Source organism: Metopolophium dirhodum, chromosome 6 (assembly GCF_019925205.1).
Source record: "Metopolophium dirhodum isolate CAU chromosome 6, ASM1992520v1, whole genome shotgun sequence".
NCBI lineage: Eukaryota > Metazoa > Arthropoda > Insecta > Hemiptera > Aphididae > Metopolophium > Metopolophium dirhodum.
The window spans coordinates 15,958,297-15,985,615 of record NC_083565.1 but is presented as its reverse complement, the minus strand read 5'-3'; the positions used below and the strand labels follow the sequence as shown (position 1 = coordinate 15,985,615).

The following is a 27,319-nucleotide window of genomic DNA, read 5'->3' as shown; positions in this document are numbered from 1 at the left end:
AAATGATAATTTATTACCGAGATAAATATTATAATATATTGATATAGGTATATTATATTATATAGGTACTTGATTCAATTTTACTTCTATTTTGCATTTAAGTAAAATAATTATTAAGTACTATTATCTTTAATAGGTACAAATATTTTAACAACTATGAAACAACTCATTAAAATTTTGAATTAGGTACCTACAAAAATATATTCAAAAAAAATTATTCACTAAATAATTTACAGTAAAAAAAGGGGTACTTATTTGAAAAACAGAAGTTATTGTATTGCCACAGGAGTACAGGACACTCCTTAGGCAGTACAATAAAATTCAAGAATTTTAAAATATGGTATTTCAGTATATTAAAAAATTCCAAAAAAAGAGTCTGAATAAATCCATTATTAAAGAAAAAAAAAACAAGAGTGAGCATGCTTGGTGAAAGACCCTATACAAAATTCAAAAGATCCTTAAGAAACTATCTAATTTATTAAGTACATAATTTAAAAAGATATTGGTTATTATATCCTATTGTCTCATCGGGTATTGTAAAGGTAAAATTATCAAAGGTTATTACATACTTACAACTTACAAGCTTTAAAAAGTACTACTAAATATGTAGAATATTAACTGTACAGTAATAATTATTTATGAACGAAATAATAATAGTATTTGTATGGTAAAATATTTATTTATTTGTGTCTCGTCATGATTTCTTTAAGTTATTATTAACTAAATTATTTATATTAAAAAAAAACTTAAAAAATCTAATTTATATGATTAGAAAAGTTACTAATAGACAATCAGAGGTTAAACTTTTTAAATATAAGTTACATAATGATAATTACTACATAGGATGAATGCAAAGCGCCCTATTTTTTGTGTGCTTTAGGACAACGCATTCCAAGTACATAATTCATTTCGTGTAACAGATACTTCAAAGGTGAAACTTTTATATTGCATTTTTAGCATTTTCGGGTAATTTTATTAATTTTAGTGTATATAAACAAATTGTTCGAGCTTTTAATGTAAGCTGGAAATCCAAAATAATATATCATGAAATAGTATTCATATTATTTGCTTTACCTAATCGTTTTTAAGTATGTTTTATCCGTATGCAAATCAATGTCGCCAATCGTTCTATTTAGAAATGTGTATATGCGATAACGTCTTTACCTATCTACAGCGATTATCGTACGAGGTTTCTTACCAGGACTCAAACAAATAACAATTAATTGGTCAGTTGGAGTTACATCACTATCGCATTTGTCAAAACAATTTTAAAGGCATTTTTGATTATTTTTGAATAGTTTTTAAAGAGTTTATTAAATCCATGCCCTAATGATTACACTTTATACAACTGTACAAGGGTTAAAATTATGTAAATATAAGAAAATGATTGTGTTCGTTTTATTGCTTGTACAATAAGTTATGCCAATTAATTGTGTTACATGTTATATAGGTTACAACAAGTTATAACAATGATAAGGAAATGAAAATTGTAACAATTCCACAGCGCAGATAATAATTAACTAGTGGGGGTCCAATGCGCGTGGTGGTTATACGTCATTTGCCACCAACGTTGTCTCATATTTATTTTAATTTGTTTTCTTATTTTAATTTTATCGTATATCACGAATTTTAATTTTACACTACAACTTACTTACAAAATAAGATATTCTACAGTTTTAGTGAAATTGTTTTATTTTAGCTTTGGGCGTTGGGAAATTAGTAGTTGAATATCGTTGCGATTTTTAGTTTACAGGGTATGCATTTATGACCGCGTGTAGGAGCGTAAAATAAATGCTACAAGTTCGTACTTTCGTGTAAAGTATTTTGAACGTTAAATATTAATAATATTATACTTTATAATATGAAGTAAATAGTGTAAAAATGGAAGGGGAAAGTAGGTAACAGCTGTACTGTATGTGTTAAATTAGAATTCAATGATAAATCATTGCACACGAAAAACGATTCTGAATGTAGAGCAATATTATATAGGTAAATATATAAATATATAGGTAAATCAGCCTATAGGCTATATTACTGAAAATTTTATTGCAATTAATGTAATTTATATTTTTACTATATTAGTAATACATTAGCTAGTAGGTTGAATTAATTTTTGATTTCTTAAAATTCTTACCTATAAAAAAACATGCATGTATCTTAGATGTTTTTAAATATTTATAATAACAATTTATGAGGAACCTAATATTACATTTTTAAGCTTTTTGACCAAATAAAATTTTTTTATATCGATATGTATGAAAAAAAAACTATAAAAAATCGAAAGTATAGCTCAAAAAGATCAATTAAAAAGATGCTGAAGTATAAAATTGACTATAAAAGTGTCTCCAGACACAAAAAATCACAATATTCAATAATCAACACAGTCATCGGCTTCACTCAGAATCTAAAAGTTAAGAAATATAGTATGCCATTTTGACAATAACGTAAACTATGCCATTAAATACATTATTTTTATTAAATATTTTATAAATAGATTTTAATAATTTAATAATTTAAGTTTTCAGTATACTTGAAAATTGTAGCTATCTTAAACATTGTTCTGACAATCAGATTTAAACAGTTGCCTAGTATAGTTGGTGCTTTGTTAGTCTAAGGAAATAAAAGTTAAATAGATAATATCATATAAATAATTACAATTTATTATGAATAAAATAGCAAAACGTATATCTGGTTATTTTGATAAAAAAACAAATTTATTTATATATTAAAATTATTGTTTCAAAACTGTGAATATTATCATTAATATTTAATTATTGTACAAATTTGGGTGCCCTTTTCGTGTTGAATCTTTAAAAACTAAAATATTTTTTTTATTTATTTTTTATTTTAAATAAGTAATATACAATCTGTACCAGATGACACAATAAGCATAATATAGGCTCAGAGTAAAGTATGACATGATAAAATTGAAGAAAGAAGCCACCCATTGGTGACACTTACAAAAGGAGAGTTTACATGTTAGTTAATTAAAAGATCTCGGCACCACTTACGCTTTAGGCGCCTTGGGGGGGTTTCCGGGTATGGTAAGAGACGCTACTTGATTAAAGGATTTTTGTGATAGTTTGTTTTGGTGTGAAATCGTTTGTAGTAGGCCTTGGCTTCTTCGTTAAGCGTTTTTAGATTTAGATCTGTGTGGAAAAAACTAAAATATGAAAAATAAAACTATGCCACTATAAATATTACGAAATAACATAATTTATTTTGACATGGCAATAATATTCACTAGATTCTAGTGACTAGAATAATACATAATAATTGACACTCAAATATAAAGTAGAATAATTACTATAAATAGTATACCTAATATAGGGTCGTAATACAATCATTTATTTGTTTTAACTATTTTATTATAATATTTTTATGTAATATTACTTACGTACGAGTATAGTTTTCTACTGACCGGTATTATTATAATCAGTAACCACATTACATACAACTTTGGCTCAAAACCGCGGTCGGGGTACGACTACGATTAGGTTAGTTTTATACATTTGAGACATAAACCTGAAATTTATAGTACCTCTTCCATAATGTTATACTAAAATAAATAACTGTTATGTACTTACTACTTAAACACGCTGAATTAACTGTATTGTATTGTCCTGTTGTAAACAAATTTATTGAAACATGTATGAAAATGTAGTTGCATTTGTGCACTTATTTGAATCTTATATAAATTTATTATAAATTTATATCACGTGACCGAATCACGATATAAATTATTTATGTAATAAATATAGTATACGATAATGCATTTCCATGTTAAAAATTGTTAAAACGAACACACATGTTGAAATGAAACATTCTATACATTAAGTTGTTGGATGGCTTAGAATGAAGTTATCTTTTAAGATTTTATTTTACGATTTTCTACCAATAGATAATTTAAAGTTGAGTAATTTTGTTTTGTGCAACACAATTGATCGTTATAATCAAAAACATTTAGGTATACATATATTAAATATACACCTATGATTTATGAATTTTATTTGACGACGAGTGAATAATATAATTATTATTTATTAACTTTTTGTCAATAAATTTTTTTTTTTTTTTTATTGATCCTTAAGCTCGGCATCTATGGCCATTAGCTGTTGGTAGGATTATATTTTGTTGGTGGTAGGGTTTTGAAGTGGTGGTTTTTTACACGTGAGTTTTTTTGTGTTTGGCAGAATTTTTGATTGGGCACCCGTAGGTATCTGCCATGCCCGGGTGGGGATGGCGGCACTTGTTCTCCGGACACCGTGACTTGCCCGAAGAAAAATGCCACCCGTGACCAAGGAATCGAACAGGCGCCGGTTGCGTCGCAACCGACGCCTTATGTCAATAAATTATTAACATGAATAATGTATTAATAATAATTTTAATAATTTTTGATTAAAAAGTATAACTCATATTTCAGTATTTAAACGCCATTCATATCATGTTGTTTTTATTTTAAGTCCAAGCAGTATAATAACATGGTTATAACCGTTCACATTAATGCAATAATACCTACATCATTACAATATTATTATCATAACTATTATGTATATTTTAATTTAACTATTATTTGCTGTACAAACAATGCCGATGTTATGTATAGGATATTGACTTTAATGAAGAAAATATCGTGCGATTTCTATAATATAATATTAATATAATGTAATATAAATGTCTAACGAAACTTACGTTGCGAATAATAATAATAATAATAATAATAATAATAATTTTGTCTAAGTTCAATAGTATTGAATAGATAAACGTTGTATCGTTATAAAATAAAAATAGAACAAAAACATTAATTCATAAAACAAAAATAATAATCATTGGTGTGTACAAATAGGGACTGGTCATTTAAGTGGCAGTTTTCTTTACTTTGAACCTTTCTTCGGCCGCCATCGAACCTTTCATAATGTACGCCATGTTCAAAAACAATGCTGTCCACGCCGAGTGCATCTCCTCAGTCCATCGGTCGACTAGCGACGGCTGTATGGCCATAATGAATTGAGGTCCAATCAACTGTAAGCAAAAACAACGGTGGACAAAGGTTGAACAAATAACACGAATTAACACATTATATAAATCTCTTTTACATCATATTATTAGGTATACATATATATTATATACTATATAGTAATATCAAGATAAATTAAATAAAGGTTATATTAATGATAATTCAAAATATTTTAATATATTTTTTAAATATTCTTAACGAAGCCAAATATTATATTGGTTTTACTTTGTAATTTTTTACCCTATTTGAAATGTATTAAAAATTAACAGCACTCAGTTTTAAACGATATAGAATATATTATGTTAGTTATTTTTATATCTAGTTAACATATCAAAATGGCAAATAATGCTCCATTTAACTTGCAACTTGGCCGATAATTTTGTTAAGTATTATAATAGGTAGGTATTGTATACTATATTATATAATAATATTATGTCAAGTTGTATGATTACAGTAGGGGAATGTTAACAGTCAACCTTAAGATATACATTGAAATAATAATGGGAAGTTAAGAAAGATGAGTTCTAAGTTCTAACTATATAGTATGTTTCTATAAACGGTGTTAATAATGATTAATGATTTTATGTGACGATATTCTGTTTTGTTTTTTTCAAATTCAAATGTTTGGGAAAATAATACGATTCGAAACACAATTAATTAACATTAATTCATAGTACGTATGTACATAAGTTACATAGTAGGTACCGACACAGTTAACAATGCATATACATATATGACAATCAAACACTGCATAGATATATAGTAATGTTTAATGCGATTTATCTATATTAGTTACACAAAAAGCTTTCAAACTTTCTGAGCACAACCTTTCACGGAAAGGAAAAAACTTTTATACTTATACTTTGTACATAGCTAATGAGCATAAAATCCTCGTTTATCTACATTTTCGTCTAAAACTTATGAGACACGATTAACAACTATATTATATGGACGAATTTATATGTATAACAATATGTTAAGCGGTGATGGTGGTTCAGCACATAACATTTTAAACATGTTCATATTATAATATGATAGTATTATACGGAATGGGACAATGAGTTTTCATGTTTTTCCATAACACCGTAAAACGGGATTATACGATGGCCCACATTAAATAATTTTGAATGTAATATAATAGATACATATAGTGGACATGGGCACATGGTAGGTATTCTAAATACGTTAGTATTGCCACCGGTCATCGTGTTTAGTTAAAAACGAGTGCACGTCCGAAGAATCATATTGTTATTAGGACATTTTATATTCAAACGAAACGCTCGTGTATCGGTCCTTAAGAAAACCTCACACTTTTCCACATCAACTGAAGACATCCGGCTGTGTAAAATACGATTCAACGACCATTTAATTATTGTTATTGGTTTTTTTTTCAATCAAACATTCGCAGCAAATTAGAATAATTGAAATAATTGCTGTCGTTTCCCGATAAGTCCCGCTTTATATATTCACCAAAACAAATTAACCAGGGTGGCGACGACGGCCACGCTAATCAAAATATGTTGTGCTCGGCCGGAACGACGACGTTGTCCTATATGTGTAGTAAACGAAGACCGGGTGTGGTCTAGCTGGTTAAGTGCACGCGAATTATCGTCCGCTACGGGTGTTTTTATCGTTTGGGGTCGGTACGAAAAAAGGGTAAAGTTTGCCTATAGTGACCAGGAGAAGGTCTATATAATTTATACGTTTGTGGCGCGTGTGCAATTATTACACCCATTACAATTATTCGTATAGGTTCATTATCGTGCAATCAGTTGTCCCCAGAGTGGGAAATGTTTAGTGTTCCACGAGAAGCTCATTATGTTTGTGTTTATAAGGCAATAAAAAATATATGTTAATAAGTATTATACTCATTAGTTTATAAATATAATCAAATAAATCTTGAGAATCAAAATTCGTTATCTAGTTTTTCACTTAAGTAACATCAAGATTGATTTAATAAGTGTGCTTGGACGAAAGAATAAATACGTTACCTATTTAAAATGCCATTAATAGTTCCTAAACACACAAAAAATATATATTTTGTAAGTTGTATGGATATATTCATTTTACAAAATATGACAAAACTGTTCGAATTAAAAGTCAATTTTTTTATTGATCATTATATGTCTTTTTTAAACAGTCGTAAACTTTTATTTTACGATTACAAAAGTTTTTACATTATATTATTAATATTGTCGATGTTTAATATCAAATAAAATGTTGCTGAACCACCTTCGAAAAAAAAAATATATTCGTAATATCCTGACCTATTTTAAATGCACAATATATAACCACTGTCAAGTCTTAAAAAATCGAGTAATACAAAAATTGATTTTTCGTAACAATTATGAAACTGAAAAGGTTTCTTGATGGCTATATAAAAATAATAATATCTAAGTATAATTTCCACATAACCGTGTCCAACTAATTAACGGTATATATGCGTTCAATGTAAGTTTACATATAAAATGAGCTATTTATTTTTCAGTTTGAAACATGATATGTATTATTTCTCATTTATTGATATTTATTAACCTATAACAATATAAAGAAGATAATTTTTTACATAAAACACGTTTTTGATTGTGTTTTTAGGTGGGTATTTAAAAAAAGGTAGTTATTAAATATTTGTACATATAATAATTAAAAATTTTATAAAAAAAAAGTTGTATAACATTTAGGTATTTCTATTTTGTGTATTTCTATTAATAACGCGAATAAAAATAATATGTTTTCCATAATAAATTATACGATGAAACGGACTATATATTGTATGGAAAATGTGATTTTACTTTGATAACATTGTACTATAACACCTAACGGCAAAAGACAGGGAATAGGTACTTACACCATTAAAAAAAAAACCGGGTAAGTGAGCTTTGAATGAATATCTCGTTATTGAGTAGGTCACTGTAATAGACATTAAATTTGAGTTCAATGATAAATCATTGCATACGAAAAACAATTCTGAGCGGAAAGGTAAGTAAGTATCTAATTCTAAGGGTATTTTATAATTTATTTATATTAGGTATATTATATTATTCATTATTATAATATTTAATAAATATTAGGTATACCTATTATATTTATATTATTTTTATCAACATAGAAGTTAAAACCACGACCGTAACACTATAATAAATAAATACCATAAAATCGTACCTATAAATAATTTAAAATTAATCTAAATATTTTTAACATTTCATTACAAAATGATAATTATTTAAGTAGTAGTCAAATGATTCAAGTCTCTAAGACATTAGTTTTTTTTTTAAATTATTTTTTAACTAACGATTAGAAAAATATCGTTGTAATTTGGAAAATTAACACACTGCGGAATAGTTCAATCTAAATTATTCATAAAAGCCATATGTAACAAAGTTAAATCCGATAAACGAACAGTCGCTGTTTTAGTTTTTAAATAAAATTTTTTTTTTGTATAAAAAAGTATATAACAAATTTTTAAAGATTTAAAAATTGAACTTCAATCTTTAAACGCGTGTGAACATCTAAAAGATACTTAAGTACTTTATCTGTGAACATTTCTACAGTATCTTGGATTATAAAAAAGTTATGAAGTGATGAAATAAATGTTCTCCTTACAAAGGAAATACACCATTATATTATAGTGAGTAATAAAGTGTAGTGCTACGTACTCTAGACAGCGGACAGTTTTTATCTATAATGATCGCATAGTACAAAAGCTAAAATCGGTATCTATACAAGAGTAATGACAATGCCGTGTCGTTCGTAACTATCGTCGCAACCGCGTCGGATGACTTAAAATAACAGTGACCTAGCTACAGTTCATTTTTTGATAAACACTAGGTTGAGTATTTATTTTTTATTCGAAATTAATTCATTGAGCATCATGTAGACATTTTAAATTGAGCATATTTTCTTTTCCCTCTGTATCAAATTATCAAGTATACGCGACGACGGTCTACTATTGGTGTTTGCTGTTGACGTTGAGGTGGTGCATAAAACGGAATAGCAAGAGAACGAGAAGTATATAGAGAGAGAGCTGAGATAGTATAAGTATAATATAGCACCTTGGGATATGTATACAAATCGTATTTGCACGGGGAACAAGCTGCAGTAGGTTGGTAAATTTCTACAGCATTAACAGACTGCCTGAGGAACGGGGTCGTTAAATGAATACAAAGTAAATGTTCCTAAGTCGTTATTTACTGTGCAGCAGTGTACATATATAGTTTCTATAGAAGTTGCGATTTGCGTTCGAATCTTTCAACCGAGTGAGCGTGACTTTGACATAAACTATATTAATATTTATTTCGATTCGATAATAAAATAATTAAAGTAATACACGCATAATGCATTATACATTATAATCAACATAGGAGCCGCCTCAGACGGGCAAACCGTAAAGTCGTGTTCACTGCTGTGTCGTTTGTCGTGTCGTCTCCAAAAGTTGAGATCGGCCCAACTCTTGAAATATCCTGGTAGATTACGGTTGGTAAATTATACCGAGATTACCACGGTCAATCAGAATACGATGAAAGGCGCACGACACGACAGACAATTAACAGTAGCTGTGAACTCGGCTTAAAGTGGAATGAGAGATTGAACACTGCGTCCAATTTGTGAAAAAAAATAAAATGTTAAAATAAAATAATGTACTTATGACTTTCGTAGAAAATATGAACGATTGAAGAATGAAAAACAATCGAGTAGTGATCATAAAAAGTTTGTTATTTTCATTGGTGGATAAGTTTATGTTATAAGTTGATTTATAGTCAGTGGATTTTATAAAATTGAAATTATCTTATAAAACGATTAAATATTTAAATAAATATGTATATAATTTAGTTTTGAGCATTAAGAGAAATTAATTTAATTACAAATTCCAATTTAACCATTATAAAATGTATTCTTGTCAAGACTCATCAATCTGTATAATGTTATTAAAATGGGTTTCTATAGATTTTATCATAAAAAAAAAAATCGTTTGATATAAATTTAATTCAATATTATATTATTATTTTAAAGTATGCTGCGTAATCTATTAACACTTTCTGTACAGAAATTATTATACAAACATGTATATTGTATACCCACTATGTATCTCTTCTAAAATGAATTGAAATATACAGTTTAAATTAATTTCGTTTCGTTGAAATGTCTAAAATAATCATTATTAAGACTGTACTTAAATCAATTATACTCACGTCTACGTATTTTTGTTTGGCGCCATAATGATAGTGCTTCTTGCCCAAGTCTCTTAATAGAGTTTCCAGTTTATCGGGTTCGTAAAGACGTGCGACAGCTTTTTGTACGAATGCCATAACTCTAAAACAATAACATATTAGGTTAGTTAATAATTGATAATTATTATAACGCTGATGATATCAAAACAGTATATTATTATTTTTAAATATTGATGGGGTGTTCTACGTTTTTATTAATAGATGATAAGGGATTATCCAGATTTGAGTACACTTATTAGATGTTGTTCGTGAAGTTACGTTAGGTACAATGTAAGTGTACGATTTCAATATCAAAGACTAATAAATTATCATGTACGCATTAATACCTATACGATCACCAATACTAAAACTTGAGTTTGTCTATTTAATATAATATAGTAAATAATTCAATGTAAACAAAGTAACACAATATATTATGATTTATTTTTTTATTGATCATTTAAGACATCAATATGACATAGGTTATTACTTATTAGTGTACATTTTACAAGACTTTTATAGTTTTTTACAATTATAAGATGATGACGTAGTTGCAGATAATTTTTTTTTAAAGTTAAATTTGATTTTACAGGTCTGCTGTTCTCAAGAAATCATACTGTTATTATGACGTATCTATTACGACTATTACCATTGATTTTGAATAATAATAATTATTATTAGTTTATTACTATTCATAATCGATGCTATTAGGTACCTAACAGAAAATCGACTTTGGATCAATGTCTAGGCCAAAATGACCGTAAAATAATATCAATTATTAACAATATCATAGTTTTTTGGAACCACGGAAATATTATAATAAGTCGAAACGATGGATAGACACGGACAAAACTGGAATACAATAAGTTCAATATGACTACAATACTTACATACTGTAGTATAGAAACTTAAATATTGCACTTGAATTTATCATAATATGATCCCTGCTCAGTTCTGCGACAAGACCGAATACTTAACACGATAATGACGACGTTTTCGTTAGTAAATAAGGGTCACCTCTAACAGGTTTATAGAAAATTAACAGTAAATGCGTTTTATCATGCATATACGATCATAAAAATATATAAAATAGTTCACTTTAATATTATAATATATTTTATAAGTTATAAAATATATATAAATAAATAAACGCACTTTTGAGAATAGTATTCATTTATATATCGATAGATTATTGTCGACATTTCATCTAATACAATATCGTACCTATAATATACGAAGCCTTCACTCAAAGTTACTTTTATCAAAGTATTCCATTTTTCCTTCTATTAACCCGTCACATGCAAACTATAATAATATTTTATAATGAGTTTCACTGCGAATGATGGATCGTTTCAACCTCGTACCTACCTAACTAGTAAATATAAAACGTGTGCGCTCGTGAATTATTGTTCATATTTAGTGTGTTAACTACAAACATATTGACTTGTTCTGCCAAAATAACCGATTATTGTCCTTTGCACACGTTATAACGCATAATAACATACAATATAGTATATACTTTACGTAAATTATTAAACTATACTTGCAAATATAGCTACGACAGGTTAACGAGTTTTCAACCGTCCAATATAATCATTATTTTTAAATGCTGTTTATTATTAAGTGTCAAAAACACATAGGATTAAATACTGTACTATAATATTATGATATTGTATGGAAACGAATAAGTTTTCGGCTTCATAATCTATTTTCAGGGCGTATAGTGCAGACACTGGTATGCATATATATAAATATGTATAAAGGCGATCATCTATTGATTATTTATTATTATCATCTGTCTATTATTCGCGACCGGTCTGCCATCCAGCGTTTGTTTTTATTGCTCGAGATACCTTTACTTAAAAATATTATCGCAATAATATTATATTATCACCTTGTAGAAATACAATGTGCGAGTTTCCAGCAGATCATAGGAAAGTCTCATTCGAACACGCCTTTGAAGTCTCGCACTACGGCTCAACATTAATGTGACGGATTTCGAGTTTATGTCATATTATATTATCGTTATTATTATCCATTGTTCGTGGTGACAAAAATGGGGTTGTAAAAATTGTAAAACGTGCAACGTGACGTTACATTACAACGGTACCATATCGTCGTGGCGAGGACGACAAGGGATCTCCGCGGTAAACACACACACCTAATAATAATAATAATGTACCGTAAATTTTTAATATTTATATAATATACATCACGCATAATATTATAGATAGCAATGTTTTATCGGACACCGTGAAGTGATTTACGGCGAGGTGTGTTTACACGCGTCGACAGAGGATATACAGGGTTTCCGTAAAAAAATATTATGTATATGCACAGACGGGCTTTCATTAATAATTTATCAGTGTTTGAGTCGGACACGAGGATTTTCTGTGCGCGGGTTTAAGCAAACAGCGATTTTATCCGACGGGCTTATAAACGATATTTCGTTTCTCGACGCACGTCCCATAACCTATTCGGCCGATTCAAGTTTAGGTAACCGTATTGTATTATATTACGATGGCACACCATTCGAAAATACTAGGTAGGTAATTTTGATGTTCGTTATAATTAATCAGAGTTGCTACAAGATGATCAGACTAGAGCGGTGTGAAAAATGCGAGAAGCCTATTAACAAGCAGTAGCTGAAGTTCACGAAATGACCAAAAAAATTAATTATACATATCATTGTATACAAAACATGACGGAGTACGGTGTGTCAGGCTCTATTTCTAAGGATATTTTATGATTTATTTATATTACAATAAGTCATTTATTTTTCTATTATAGTTGTACGCCAGTCGCCCATATAGTGTCGTAGTACTTGCGGTTCTGTTGAACTTATTTTTAACAAAAACATCGTATATACCATATATTATATACGTAGGTATAGTATTAGTATATGCTTATACTTGTTTATATAATTATATACATTATTTTGTTTAGTCATTATATAAGACACATACATTTAATTTGAGGTATGGCTTTTTATTCGAGGCTATAAGCTCGATTATAGAGTCGGAATAATATAATATTGTGGGTCATAATAACTATAATTGGACGATGGACGTTAATACGTTTCCAAAATGATTGCATATCAATACCATAGTAATAAAAATAAAACCACAAATAAATGTATAATTTTAGTATAATTTTTTTTCTACATTTTTAATATAAAACATAATCCTTTTATCATGGAAATGTTGATAATTTCATCAGTAATTGTTCAAAATATAACTATAAAATAAATCGTTTAATGCTTCATTATTAATAGTGAACATTTAATTATTAAATTAAATACAATCATTATATTTTGATGACTTAAACGATTATTACTAAAAAAAAAAAAATTAATCACTTTGTTATGTCGTGTATTTTAGTATTTAATATAATAATTGATTATATAATTGAAAAAACTCTATCCATAATATACTCGTAGTTTTAAAATATTGGTAGTTTAACGATGCGTATACAATAACGATATAATACTCTAATAAAGTTTTACCATGGATGTTTGTTGCTGATCGGTGACACCATAAACACAATTTATTCCTTAATGGACATGGTATAAAATATTGATGGATTATTGTTATAGCCCAATAATATATCATTTGTATACAAAATGTGATATGCAAACATGATTTTAATAATTATGAGTTTATGATGATTTATAAAAATAAATAAATAAGTAATAGGAGCGTACATAGGTTGGCGTTAATAAAATATAAGGTAAATAGCCATAAAATGTATTTCTTTATTTTTATTTTTTTTTAGGTATCTAGTATCTACTCTAGATTAAGAACAACGATTATTTCTCAACCACATTTTGTTGTAATTATAGGTATTATAGGTACTTAGGTATTATAATATAAAAGGTTATATATTATACATTTTACGATTTATTTGTATATTGAAAAATTAGTTTGCCATAGTAACTTGAAATTCGTATCTAATAGACATTTGCTATTCATTATACAATTTTCAAAATATTTGGCTGATTTTAATCATCCATTAAAAAAAAAATGGGTACCTACATGTGTTTTGTATATTTTTAAATTACTTTATTGAGTACGTTTTGTACTTATGAGGAATCTTGTATTAAATTGTCATACTTTTTGACTGAGCATAAACAAATAGATAACAACTATGAAAAAAAAACCTAAAAAAATATAATATTTTAAATTTTAAAATACTTATAAATAGCTTAAAATTAGTCAAATAATTTTAAAATTGTATAATAAATAGCAAAAGTCTATTTGATGCAAATTTCAAGTTACTATGGCAAACTAATTTTTCAATATACAAATAAATCGTAAAATGTATATATAACCTTTTATATTATAATACCTAGGTACCTATAATACCTATAATTACAACAAAATGTGGTTGGGAAATAATCGTTGTTCTTAATCTAGAGTAGATACTAGATACCTATAAAAAATAAAAAATAAAGAAATACATTTTATGGCTATTCACCTTATATTTTATTAACAAAAAAAACAGCAATCGCTTTGTTGTACAGTAGGTGTCGACTGTTGAGTGTACCCGGTCATTCAGAAAATAAATCATTGCGTATACCAAAAACTTTTGTTTTTCCCGATTATTTTAAAAAGTAGATACTGGGAACTTTCACTTTCGATCTACTAATAGAACCAACTGCTGGCTCAATTTTCTACTAGAAATCGTCCACGAAGTTGAAGATCGAAACATTTTTTCTACCATAAAATGTGTAAATAGACAAAAAAAGAAACAACATATAATTTTAAGACCAAAAGTTCAAAACATTCATCGTTTCACTCAGAATTTAAAAATATGTGATGCAACTTACTACAACAAGTTTTAAAAGTATAAGTACTTAGTGTATATTTTATAATATAACTATAAATTGTATAATATATAATAGTGTAAACTTTAAAAGGTGAAGGATTTTTTTATTCTGAATCGAGTGAACTGTTAAAGCTATCAGTTCAACAATGTAAGGCATGTGTATATTATATCTAAATCTGCACGAATAGATAGGAACTATTGACCTTAAAGTATATACGGTTTATTTAATATGGCTTAACAAAAAACTCTTATTTTGGATAGTAAAATATTTTAGATATGTAATCTGATGTCTATCCAGTGTAGATTTTTATTCTTTATTAAATAAAAAATTAAATAACAACTTAACTGATAATCCTCCTTCAAAAGTGAAGTTACCAACAAATACGTCATAATAAAACAAAATCTGATCAGACGGTTAGTTTTTTCTACGTTGAGGAATAATAGGTATCATATTGCATGCAAAAAATAGATTAAAAATAAAACTGATTCGTCCAATAAAAGTGTTAATACAATTCTATAGAAGGTATACCTATTGTTAATTACTTTTTTTTTGAGTTAACTGTTTAGGATTTTCAATTTCAAGTGGGTTTGTTTCATTATTGTGTATTTTGTTGTATTTTTGTTTTTATGTAACCCGAGAATAAACACTACAATCTTTGGTTTATTGTGCTGAGATATCGGATATTGTGTTAACTGTTTATTATGTTCAAACTAATATATCCCTAGAAAAATCCATAGAATGCATGCGTAGCGTAACGTAAACCTGCATCGTTAACACGATATACCGCTTTAAACGCCATGCTGGAAAAAAGTGATTTTGTTCTGGTCCCTTGAAAATGTTTGTAAATTGTAATAGTTGGTGCAAAAAAATCTCATCACGCATCAATATGTTATTGCTTTTTGGTCCAACGATAATAAAAACCTGTTTATACTCGATTATTCACGTGTATTATTTAGGTAATGGATTTTGTTATATTGTTCTATAATGGATCTGGTACCTCTATATTCTAGAGTTTTTACTTTTTATAGAAAATAAGTCTAGACATGGTTGGTTGCCTATATATTAAGTGTTAAAAACTAAACTAAATGTGGTCTTCACTTTTAGTGATAAATTTGTATAATTAGTTAGACAAATGTATTAACCAGGATAACTATTAGGATATGTTTAAACTTTATACATTAATATGATGGGTAATTGCACTATTAAAGTATTAAAACATTCAACTATCGTACATCACAAATAGTAAGAAAACATTAAACCACATTAACATTTTAGATAAATGAAAGTATTTTTAATAATGTTTTCCAAATAATTTTTGACTGACGAATTGAATTCGTGTTCTTGATTTCGACAAACAATATAATAATATGTATAAGAAATCTATTTAAAAATGTTTTGTATTATCAATGTTTTAAAAACTATCTACGTTGAAAGATTTTGGTTTAGCGACATTTTACTTTAAATCATTGTGATTATTACGAACAAATAAGTAATAACTATAAACGATTGTAGGTAGCGAGTTTAACGGATGTCAGTACAAAAGTTTTACTGGGTAACAATAGGCACGTACATTTTTGTTAGATGTAAAATAAAAATATTGTTCAGTTGTATATGGATGTAAATGATAACTGTTTAAAAAAAATAGCTGTGATAATTGCTTTTTCCCCCAATTTTTTAGTTTGTAACTAAGCCCACACAAACTTCTTGGCAACAAATTCGACCTACTTTGTCAACGTAGTAATCCACCCATGCAACGTACAAATCCTTCTTTTTTGTACTTATTTTTTTCTGTCTAACTAAAAAGAGATGTCTGACACTAATTTACCAGTCAGAAAATGCTGTCCGTTTCAAGTAAACCTCTCAAACCTAGCACTTTTAAAAAGGGTCACGTGGATTAAAATCATTACATTTTTCTACGTCAAAATCGTTAAATTATAAATAAATTATTTATTTATTTATTTATAATTTAACGGGTATTAACCTTCTATGCCTTTAAATTATATGGGCTAGTTGCTTAATATCTTTCGTTTAAAGCGTTACCAATATCTCTTAAGTTACCATTCGACAGCTTAGAAAAACGTAAATCGGTGGTTTTACGTAAGTACTAGTAAAAGAATACTTTCTTTTTAATAAATTCAAACACTAACGGCTATCAACTATTTTTATACTTTTTGAAATAGGTCTTATATTGCAATTCAAGTCGCTATACATTATTTTTTTCAATATAAAAATATTCTCGAACAAGAAAAAATATGAATGGAGGTACATCATACATTGTCATACATCATGTTTAATGAAATGGTACGAAAAAAAACGCTGGGTGAAATCTATTACAAAGGCATTTTTATTTTTTACCTTAAATGTATTCGGTGCAATTTACGAGTAGCCATATTATACAATGGGAAGTATGTGCCTAGATTCAATCATGTTTAAAAATAAAAAGCTTAAATTGTATATCATACCAAAACTTTGCAGTTTGCTGGTTGACTTTATCATAATGAAAATGGTTCCATCTTACCCAACAATTTTAATGTTTTACGTTTTATTCGTTAAATTTATGCATTTCATACACTAAACTATCGGTACTAATTTTTATTTCTATTCAGTCTTCACCTTTCATATTACTATATTAGTAATAATTAATAACTAATAAGTAATAGGTATTCACAAGATAAGTATTAATGTATGTGTAATGTGTATTGTGTATCTGTGGTAGGAAATGTTTTATTCTATTTCATGATAATATAAAGGATTTGAAATATTTTTGTAAAAGTTATCCATATTTTGTATGAACAACAAACATATTATTATACATTTATACCTAATATACTACCTATATAGTTCGTAATTGAATGGTTATATTATAATGTGCTCTATGGTTATAACCATACACGATATATATCAATTTTTAAATTATGTTTTGTTTTATAATCAATGTTTTACTAAAAATATAAACTTTATAGTAAAATGGTCACAGTTTAGTTTAATGCATTATACTTAGATATTGTATTTTTTTGACGTGGGCATCAATTTTATTGTTTTGCATTAATTACATCTTAGTATCTTACCTATATTTATATATTATAATATGTACTTTCAATTAATGATTGAAAATCATTGTTCATTAAATATTTATTTTAGTCTGTTCTTTATGATATATATTTTTAATTGTTACACTTATGGATATTTGAGCTGATATACTAGCTGATTCTGCACAGCGTTGCCATGACAAATTAAATGCCCATAGATTTACCTATTCTTAAAATTTAATAAACGCACGCTGCACAGATTTTTACCACACTTATTTGTATCATGTATAAAATACAGGTGTAAAATATTATATCTAATCATAAAATAACTATTTTATTTACCAAGTAATGCAATAACGGTCAAAATCCCGTCAAAATCAGTTCATTCGTTTCGACGCGTTTCCCAGATAAACAGAAAATAGAGAAACAGTCAAACGTATCTCTGTGTGTTTCACATACAATATTATATTTCGGCCTGAATAAATACGTTTATAAATCACAGCGTGTATAAAATTGTAATACTTTTCATTTGTGATACGCGAAATGTATTACCTGATTCCACACGGATTAAAATTAATCTATCCATTTATCGTTTTCCGTTTTTTCATTTTATAATACAATACATATTGTCAAAACCCCGTCAATCGGTTCATTCGTTTTGAAGCCTTTCCTAGACAAACGGACAGCCAAAAATGTATCTGGGCGTGTTTCATGCATATACAATTTAATCGTGTACGTTTAAAAATTTGAATATTTCTAATTTGTGATTCAAAAGATAAATAAAAAGGAAAAAAAAATAAGACCCTTACAATATTTGTATTAATGGATTATCAATCTGTAGTTGAAAAGTACATGGAATTTACCACAAAGTACCAACTATACATATTATTTACTATCAAAAGGCAAAATCCATCCTCAAATTTCTACTGGTCCTAAAAGGTGACGTTAGACTTGTTCCACTCAGAATCTAATAAACACCTACCTATATAACATGAGCTTAAAATGAGTTATATTTTTTTTATCAATAGTTGTAATAATATATATTTACAATACTACAATTTTGTCTATTCAGAAGTGGCGTGATTATTATTTACCGACTTACCGTTATACATTTGTTTGGCCTATTAACATTATTTAAAAGATACTAGTATGGTTAGGTTAACCTACCTCTTAAAATTATTCGACATCCAATTCAAAAATAACTCAACATTAGGTATATTAGGTAAGGTATTTTAATCTTAGATTCTGAGCGGAGCGAGGAAGCTAGTGGTTTTTTTTATGTATATAAAATGTTTACCAGAAAGAGGGCTTCGATTTCAATATTATAGTATCTTATCTTTTAGAAAATTGGATCAAGATCTTTTGATTTTCTCAATAGTTATTTAATGCTAGAGGAAAAACTACCGACAAATTACGAAAAACCGCTAAAATGGGATTTTAATTTCTAACGATTTGTTCATCACCAAATAAAAAATAATAATAATATTATAATATTAATTCAACTAACAGGCTATAATAATTAATATTAACAATATAAAATATCCAGACTGACACACCGTCTCCGCTCAGAATCGTTTTTCTTATACAATGATATTATATCATTGCATTCAAGTTTAATACAATCCATTATACATTGACCCACTCTTAACCTACTGTACAGCAGAGCGACATCCTCTTGCCCGCTTTTTTTAAGTATGATATATTGATATTAAGCTGAAAAGTCAAGGTAACGCGTTAAGTTAAAAATATATTAAACATTGTTCAACTCGCTAACCCGTTAAGTATTTAAATGATTGGAAAAACAAAACATAAACCGTCAAATACTACCAAGCATAAATAGGTTTATAGTTTAAGTTGTAGACACACACCACACCATAATATTCATCACGACACAATGCAAATATAAATAGCTGTATAGTGATCTCGCGATGGTATGAGGCCGTTATCTTTCACGTATTATACTCGCATGTTGTATTGAATTTCATGGCTATCCGCAAATAGTTCACGGCCGATATTCCTGCAATACAATTCTCGTGATGTAATAGGTGCTTACTTCAGTATTATAGTTTTAGATATTTTAAGTCCAGGGATACGCTATGACTCTATATGAGCATTAAGACCATAACTGATTCCCATGTGGTCTTCTGGTGGACGACGTGAGAAGAACTAATAATTTTTTTGAAACAATCTAATAATACTCAGTTTTATCTTGAATAGACGTTTTAAACTTTGAAAAATATGAATTTTTTAGCACCAAACGCTGGGTCCTCCTATAACACAAGTTAGTGATCAGTCGGCCAATCGGAAAGTTTGACCTAGTTTTGAAAATGTTAAAATTACGCCTCTGACGTTATCCTCCGAAAAATACAGCTGCATTTTATTATTGTAAATTAAGTTACATAATATAATGACACATATATATTATATATCATATATATACTAATATATAATGCTGTAGAGTTTGTGTGTTTGTTAGTAGGTACTGTTATTATTATTAATAATAATATATATTATATACATTTGTTTTGTATAATTATTTAATGAATTTATAACGTATAGAGCATATATATCGCACCGCCAGAACAAGACTTCCATAACTTTAAATTTATAGTTTTGAGAAAAACCAATTTTAAGTTTGAATCTAAGATGTTTTAAAAAGTTCTTTACCTATGTGTTTGAAAACAAAAACTTAATTACTTGCAAATATAATTTATACTATGACTATTTCAAATATTATGGAATAATTTTGTTAGACTTGTGGTCTTTTAAAATGTTTAAGTAAATTCAAGATTGCCATACCTATTTTGAGATGTGGCTATTTTATATACAGAAATTGATTTTAAGACGGATACTAAAATATGGTAGTATTGAATTTCATATTGTAGCTGCAATATCACCAATTATAAAATGCAATACCGCTATAACTCTAAATATTGCTCTTCTGCTCTCAATATATCACACAATAATTAGTTTTTATTTAGTGCAAGTACGCCACAAATCAAATTAAGGCAGTCTTGAGTTTTGACATTAGTGATTAATTTGATACATTAAAATAAGACGTAGATATCCGTCATAAATTAAATATGGCTCTCTTGCTTTGAAATTAGCTAAAAATCAAATAATTCGATACTGACACATCTTTATAGTGGCTAAATGGAAAATAATATTCAATCTGGTGTTCTTGCATTTTGAGTTATTTTTTTAACTATTCTAAAGTACTCATAATTCAAAATTGATGAATTTTGAGTTGTGGCAGTCTTGTTCTAGAAGTGTAAATATTATTTAAAAATTAATTGGGTTCTTAAGTATCCACTTTATAAACTGGAAAACCGCAATAACTTCTTAACGTGTTTAAATAATATAACTATTAACTGATTTAGTCATAATTTAATAATGTGTATAGTTAATATAAGCTATAAAGGAGTTTCAAAATATATTAAGGTTACATTTTATGGAGAAATACTGCCACTGTGGAAAATTTTATTTTTGGTAGATAATTAAGATGTCTGTTAATAATTATTGTTTTGGATGTAAACGGACTCTGACTTTGTATAATGCCACCAATTGTGTTTAAGTGTAATAAATTAGACCTTGGAACGTTCGTTTAAAAATGTGAACTTTAGTTCATGGAGGAGTTTATAATCGATAATAGGTAATTATACATAAATGTAACTAGATTTTCGATAACATAATCAATCCATATTAAAATTAAGCTCTGACTTTAACGCCCTTGTCAGATATTTTCATAAGTATTTTTGTTTTAAAGTGTATACCTACGTCCGATCGCGGTCGACTATAGTATAATTAATAAGTTGATATCACATATATATATATAAGTAAGTTTATGCGCGTATTAAAAATGTTATATAATCTGTGGTTGACTAGTTGGAAATAAATCAAAAGTAGAAAATAAAAATGTACTACATTAGTGTGTACTGTTGTCTGTTATCATTAAGATTCCATATTCAAATGTCATACGGATATTTGTTTTAAAAAATTTGAAGCGCAATAAAATATATCGTAATAATTTTGTATTTGTATTGTATTTATTTTTAAATTTAAATAAAAATCTAAAAATAATCCTGGTTTCAGTTTTTATTGGAAAATATTTTTTTTATGAAATTTTTTATCCCTATAATATTAACAGTGTTAACTGGCAAGTGGGAACCATGAATAAAGCGTATAATAATATTATGATACAGAAAATATATTAAATTTTTTGTTTTCACGTAAAAATATAAAATGTTATGTTGTTGTATCCATAATAAATTAAATAGGTGGGGGTCCGGTCCCCGTGCTGGGTGGCAGGTCATTTTCAGTGGCGTATTTAGGAATTATGCTACGGGGGGGGGGGGGGGGGGATGAAATATTTAATAATAGGTACACCCATAATATACGTACATAATATACATTTTTAAAATCCCCTAACTAGTTGAGGTTAGTGTGGATCAAGGCGAAATAAGAACTAACACAAATTGTATAGTACCTAATAGTATTTATTATAAATTCATATTAACCCAACCCCGTGTTTAATACGATAAACAAAAAAAAATGGTTTTAATACAAAATCCCGTTTTTTTTTTTTTTTGGATGCTCAGTTCATCGATAACCTCATCCAGCATGATTATTGTATTGACCGGTGACATGCCAATAAAGCCAACACATTAAGCCGTTTTACAATTATAGTTTAAATCTCGGTTACGCTTAACCGAGGTTTAAACTATGATTGTAAAACGGACCCTAAGTCGGTTCTAATCAACAAAGTATATAATAATTACTACTTAATTTATAGTTATTATTCAATATTAGATAGGAAAATTGATGAAATATTTACTTCTGTCATACTATTTATTAGGTAAGACTTAATACTTAATAACAACTTGAAAAACATCGTTCAGGCGTAGTAGTTGATACAGGCAAAGTACAAAATATTTTCAAGAGTACATGAATATTTGGATAAAAATCTTTATCACAAACATCTAAATCATATAACCCAGAGGTGAATACAATTTTTTAGGTCACTAACTACACTTCGGTCACTAAAAATAAAGCCACGCCCTATGGTAAATCTACAGTCTTCATAATAATTTTGTTTTATTTACCGATTATTTATCGGGTTTATTATAAACACTCGTGCATGAAACATAATTCGCAGAAAATTAAAAAATACAGTACACCATACTACCATAGAGGTATATGTTTTTGTTGTCCAATAGTTTTATATATGCCGCGAACGACTAGTGGCGTATAGTATATCAGAGCGGTAAAAATACCACGGCTAGAACATTTAGAAAACAGACATACTTAAAAGTAATATCATATTGAGAAATATAGAAAATAAGAAAACTTAACTTTACAAAAAAAAAAAACGGCCAAGGGGGGATCTATCCCCATATCCGCCATTTTTAGAGAACGGGGAGATCAACACTCCACTAATTCATGAAGTGTGAACCAAATGCTTAGAACAATATGTGTTCTTAAACCCAAACCATGAAAAATATACTAAGGTCCATTCATTGACCATAGTTTGTGTTTGTTTGCATAATTTATCAAAATATGTATTTTTATAAGGCTTACTATGTCAATGAGGGTATAAATCATAAACGGTGCTGATGGTTCGTGATTCTTGACGATCTCTTTGCATTTCATACACTCGTATTCTTGTTGGTAATTATTCATTTATTATTATAAATAAAAAAAATATAATAAATATTATATGGCATTAATTACTAATGAGTTTTAATATTATCATGTTGTAATTATAGAATTTACCTAATAATACTAATACTATGCCTATGTACATAGAGGGCTCACGCCCGTAATTATTATAAATAAAATAAATATAAATCATATTTTTGCTTTATTTTCGTTGAATTTACTTTATTCATTATTTTGTTTTATTTTATCATGCGAATAAATCATCATTTTTACACTAAATTATATAGTTTTACAATGTATATATTTTGATACATTTGGGTAGATACTGAAAATTAATTAATTAATTAGTTTTTAATTTTTATATAGTATTTTATGGAATAAATATATTTTATTTATAATTTCAGTTACAATTATCCTTAATTTAGGCATCAATAATTGATAAATTATTTTATAATTTTATAATTTTATACCTTACTATACAGTATTCCTAGTTTTAATTTATATTTGATAATTTTATTATTCCTGCACGATTGATTAGTATTGGCTAAATTCAAACTTACTACATTTAAAGCAGTGGCGGAATTAGGAATTTGTCCTGGGGGGAGGGGGGGTATACATTTTTTTACACACAAAATACTAAATTTGCAAGTACAGTGGTGAGTGGTTTATATAATATATTATAAAGAATTTGGGGATATATCCCCCTCATCCCCCTTTAATTACGACCCTGATTGAAAATTATTAGATTATAATATATTGTAACTAGATCCTATAGTTGCTCTTGAGATTTTAGTTCAAGTGGTATGAAAATGTATATTATATTGAGATGATAAGTGTAATGGTCCATACAATAAAATAATTGATTGGATTTTATTATACAGTTTTATAGGTAATATAAAATTTAATTTTAAAAAAAATATTAATGTTTGTATAACTGTACGTAACATAATTTTGTACCACGTACTTATCAGTTATCATGATTATTCGTTACATTTTTTAAACATTTAAAAGTTTACCACAGTATAACAATCTTTTAGTGCAATTATTATTTTTATCTTAAACAGTTAAAAAAATTTATATTTTATACATATGATTGATACTTAAATTTTATTGTACTATATTGTTTGTGTGAATGGACGCCCATAAGGTAGTTTTTATGGAGGGTACAAAATTGTGTCCATATTAGTACTATCTTAAATCGTGGTATACATTATACTTAGTATAAGGTCTATGATGAATGATGATAACATGACATTAAAAATTGAACTATCAAGTTTGAGAAACAAGTGTATGGATTCAAAGCATATATTATAATTTCTTTGCATACTATATTATTTTCCAGTGGGGCATGGGCGCCCTTGTTTGTGTGTGTGTTTTGACCAAGTAAACTAATTGACCTTTGGAAAAATTTCCAGTTCACGTTGACATACATTCCATTAAAACATTGAACATTTTTAACTAAGTTTCACCCTAAGTCATGTACCCGCGGTGCGTTGATGTATTGAATGTTTTAAACTGTTGATAATACTTTGCTCTATTATACTGCGTTGAAGTTAATAAAGCATGAACAGTTCATGATACATACCCACTCAGTATAATTTTCGATAATTTTATTAAAAATAATGTGTGGTGGGTTTGGCATTACAATAATTTATAAATATTATGTTTTATTAATGTGTACAACTGTACAACACTTCAAAATGTTTTATTGTCTTTTTATATAAGCATTTTACGGGTTATTTATTTTTCCATTATTACGTACATTTATAAATTGTGAGTTTAGAAACAAGCAATTACTATAATATAGAAAAATCGTCAAAATGTAAAATTGTGTTGAAATATATCTTTAATGCACCAACCACTTCAGGATTTCAAGATCTAGGTTACCAATATTGGCAATTATCATTAACCGTAGCTACTAGCTACCTGGAATAAGTTGTATTATTCACTGAAGCCCCATTTTGTGGGGATTTTATGGTATATATTCTTCATACAATTGTATGCTCTTTGCTGTGTTTTTGATAGACCAAACAATTGATGCCAAACGATGTTATTCAGAGGACGACAAAGTACTCTACTTCGCTGGTCACGTCACCTTCAAATAATATTTACACAACAATGTAGGTCACGTCAGTCAATAAATTAATTATTTGGCCATATATTAATAAAATCAGACGATGGTATAGTTAGTTTACTCCATTTAACAAAACTATTAATTTATTTACAAACATTTAAACGACTGGGGTTAGTAAAGTACCAATATATTTATTATTTTAATTTTCAACATTCTTAGAAACATATTATGTAATATGTATACATTATTTATTTGTAGCAGGTTAGTGTTAGTAAACAAAAAGTTTTATAGTTATTAAAAAAAATTTATTTTCAAATTTATAAATGTAGTTCTGAATTCTGATATTAATTTTAAAAATTTTGTTTGTTTGCAGGTTGTCAGTAGGGGAGGAATGGTTGAAAACACGTTTTGTATGTGTGGCAAGGATTCATTGGTGAAAATCCCAGATGGTCACCCATCCGGGAACTAGGAACTCCGCCACACCAAGCCACAAAATGACCTATTTAAAATATAAAAATGCAATATATTTCATTATATAGACAATTGATATTTTTTGTTCCATTACAATTACAAACATTGCGTTGAAGTGGGTACAGTGACATAAGATACACTTTGTATGTATAAAAACAGTTTGATACTTATGAACGAGAATAAAGAATATTTTTTTTTTCATTTGCATGTTTCGAATATTTTTCAAGTATAGTATTTTTCAAATTTTAACTTTTAAATGTATTATAAAATGAAAATGTTCAAATAAAATAGTAATAACATTATAAAGAGGATAAAAAATTAAACTTTGTTCAGAAGGTACAACAGTGTGAAATGTTTAGTATATTATGTAAAAAAATACAACACTGATTAGTGATTAATCTTTTTTGTTTTAAATATTATTTTTAAACGTTTTTTTTTAAATATTTTTAAGTATATTCATAATATTTATAATACTTCACACTGGTTTACTTATTCTGATAAATAGTAATTACATTAATTGTTTTTATAGATTAAAAAAAATTTCAATTCATAATTGTATGAACAATAACTTTAATTAATTTCTAGAATAATGGACAGTTTATTAAAGAGTTTCAAAAAAATATTTTGTTTCATAAACTTTGTTGCTCTGTGCCTCTGTTTTATCTTAATTTTGATCAGGTAATTATAAAAAATTTAGTTTTTAATATTCAAATAAGGATTATTATTTCTAAAACTGCGATAGTCCATAATGTAAATAATTTATCGAGTACCTACCTACCTATAATAATAATTTTTTGTCATATAAATGTATATAATTTTGAAATGAATAAAGATAACCGGTATAAAAAATATATGAATTCGACGATTTAATATTCTAAATAGGTACGTAGAACTCCCTAGAACTTGCCAAACCCCAGAAAATTGTATTCTTAAACTTTTTTCAACATATTATAGGTACAATAAAAAAACAACATATTTTTAAATATTTTAATGTATTTTGAATAAATGAATGAATTATTTAATTGAAGATTAAAC

At 27.5% G+C, this 27,319-nt stretch overlaps 1 protein-coding gene across 1 annotated transcript in view; it reads right to left on the bottom strand.

Annotated features, from left to right (window-relative positions):
- Nucleotides 1–4,397: 4,397 nt before the first annotated feature.
- LOC132946674 (neuroglobin-1-like) overlaps nt 4,398–27,319 on the bottom strand; it is a 96,339-nt gene continuing 73,417 nt past the window's right edge. Inside the window, exons 4-5 of the mRNA XM_061016719.1 lie at nt 10,207–10,327; nt 4,398–5,022 (exon numbers count right to left, since the gene is read on the bottom strand). Of these exons, the coding sequence (XP_060872702.1) occupies nt 4,858–5,022; nt 10,207–10,327 (286 nt within the window). The 3' untranslated portion in view covers nt 4,398–4,857. The remainder of the gene's footprint in view (nt 5,023–10,206; nt 10,328–27,319) is intronic.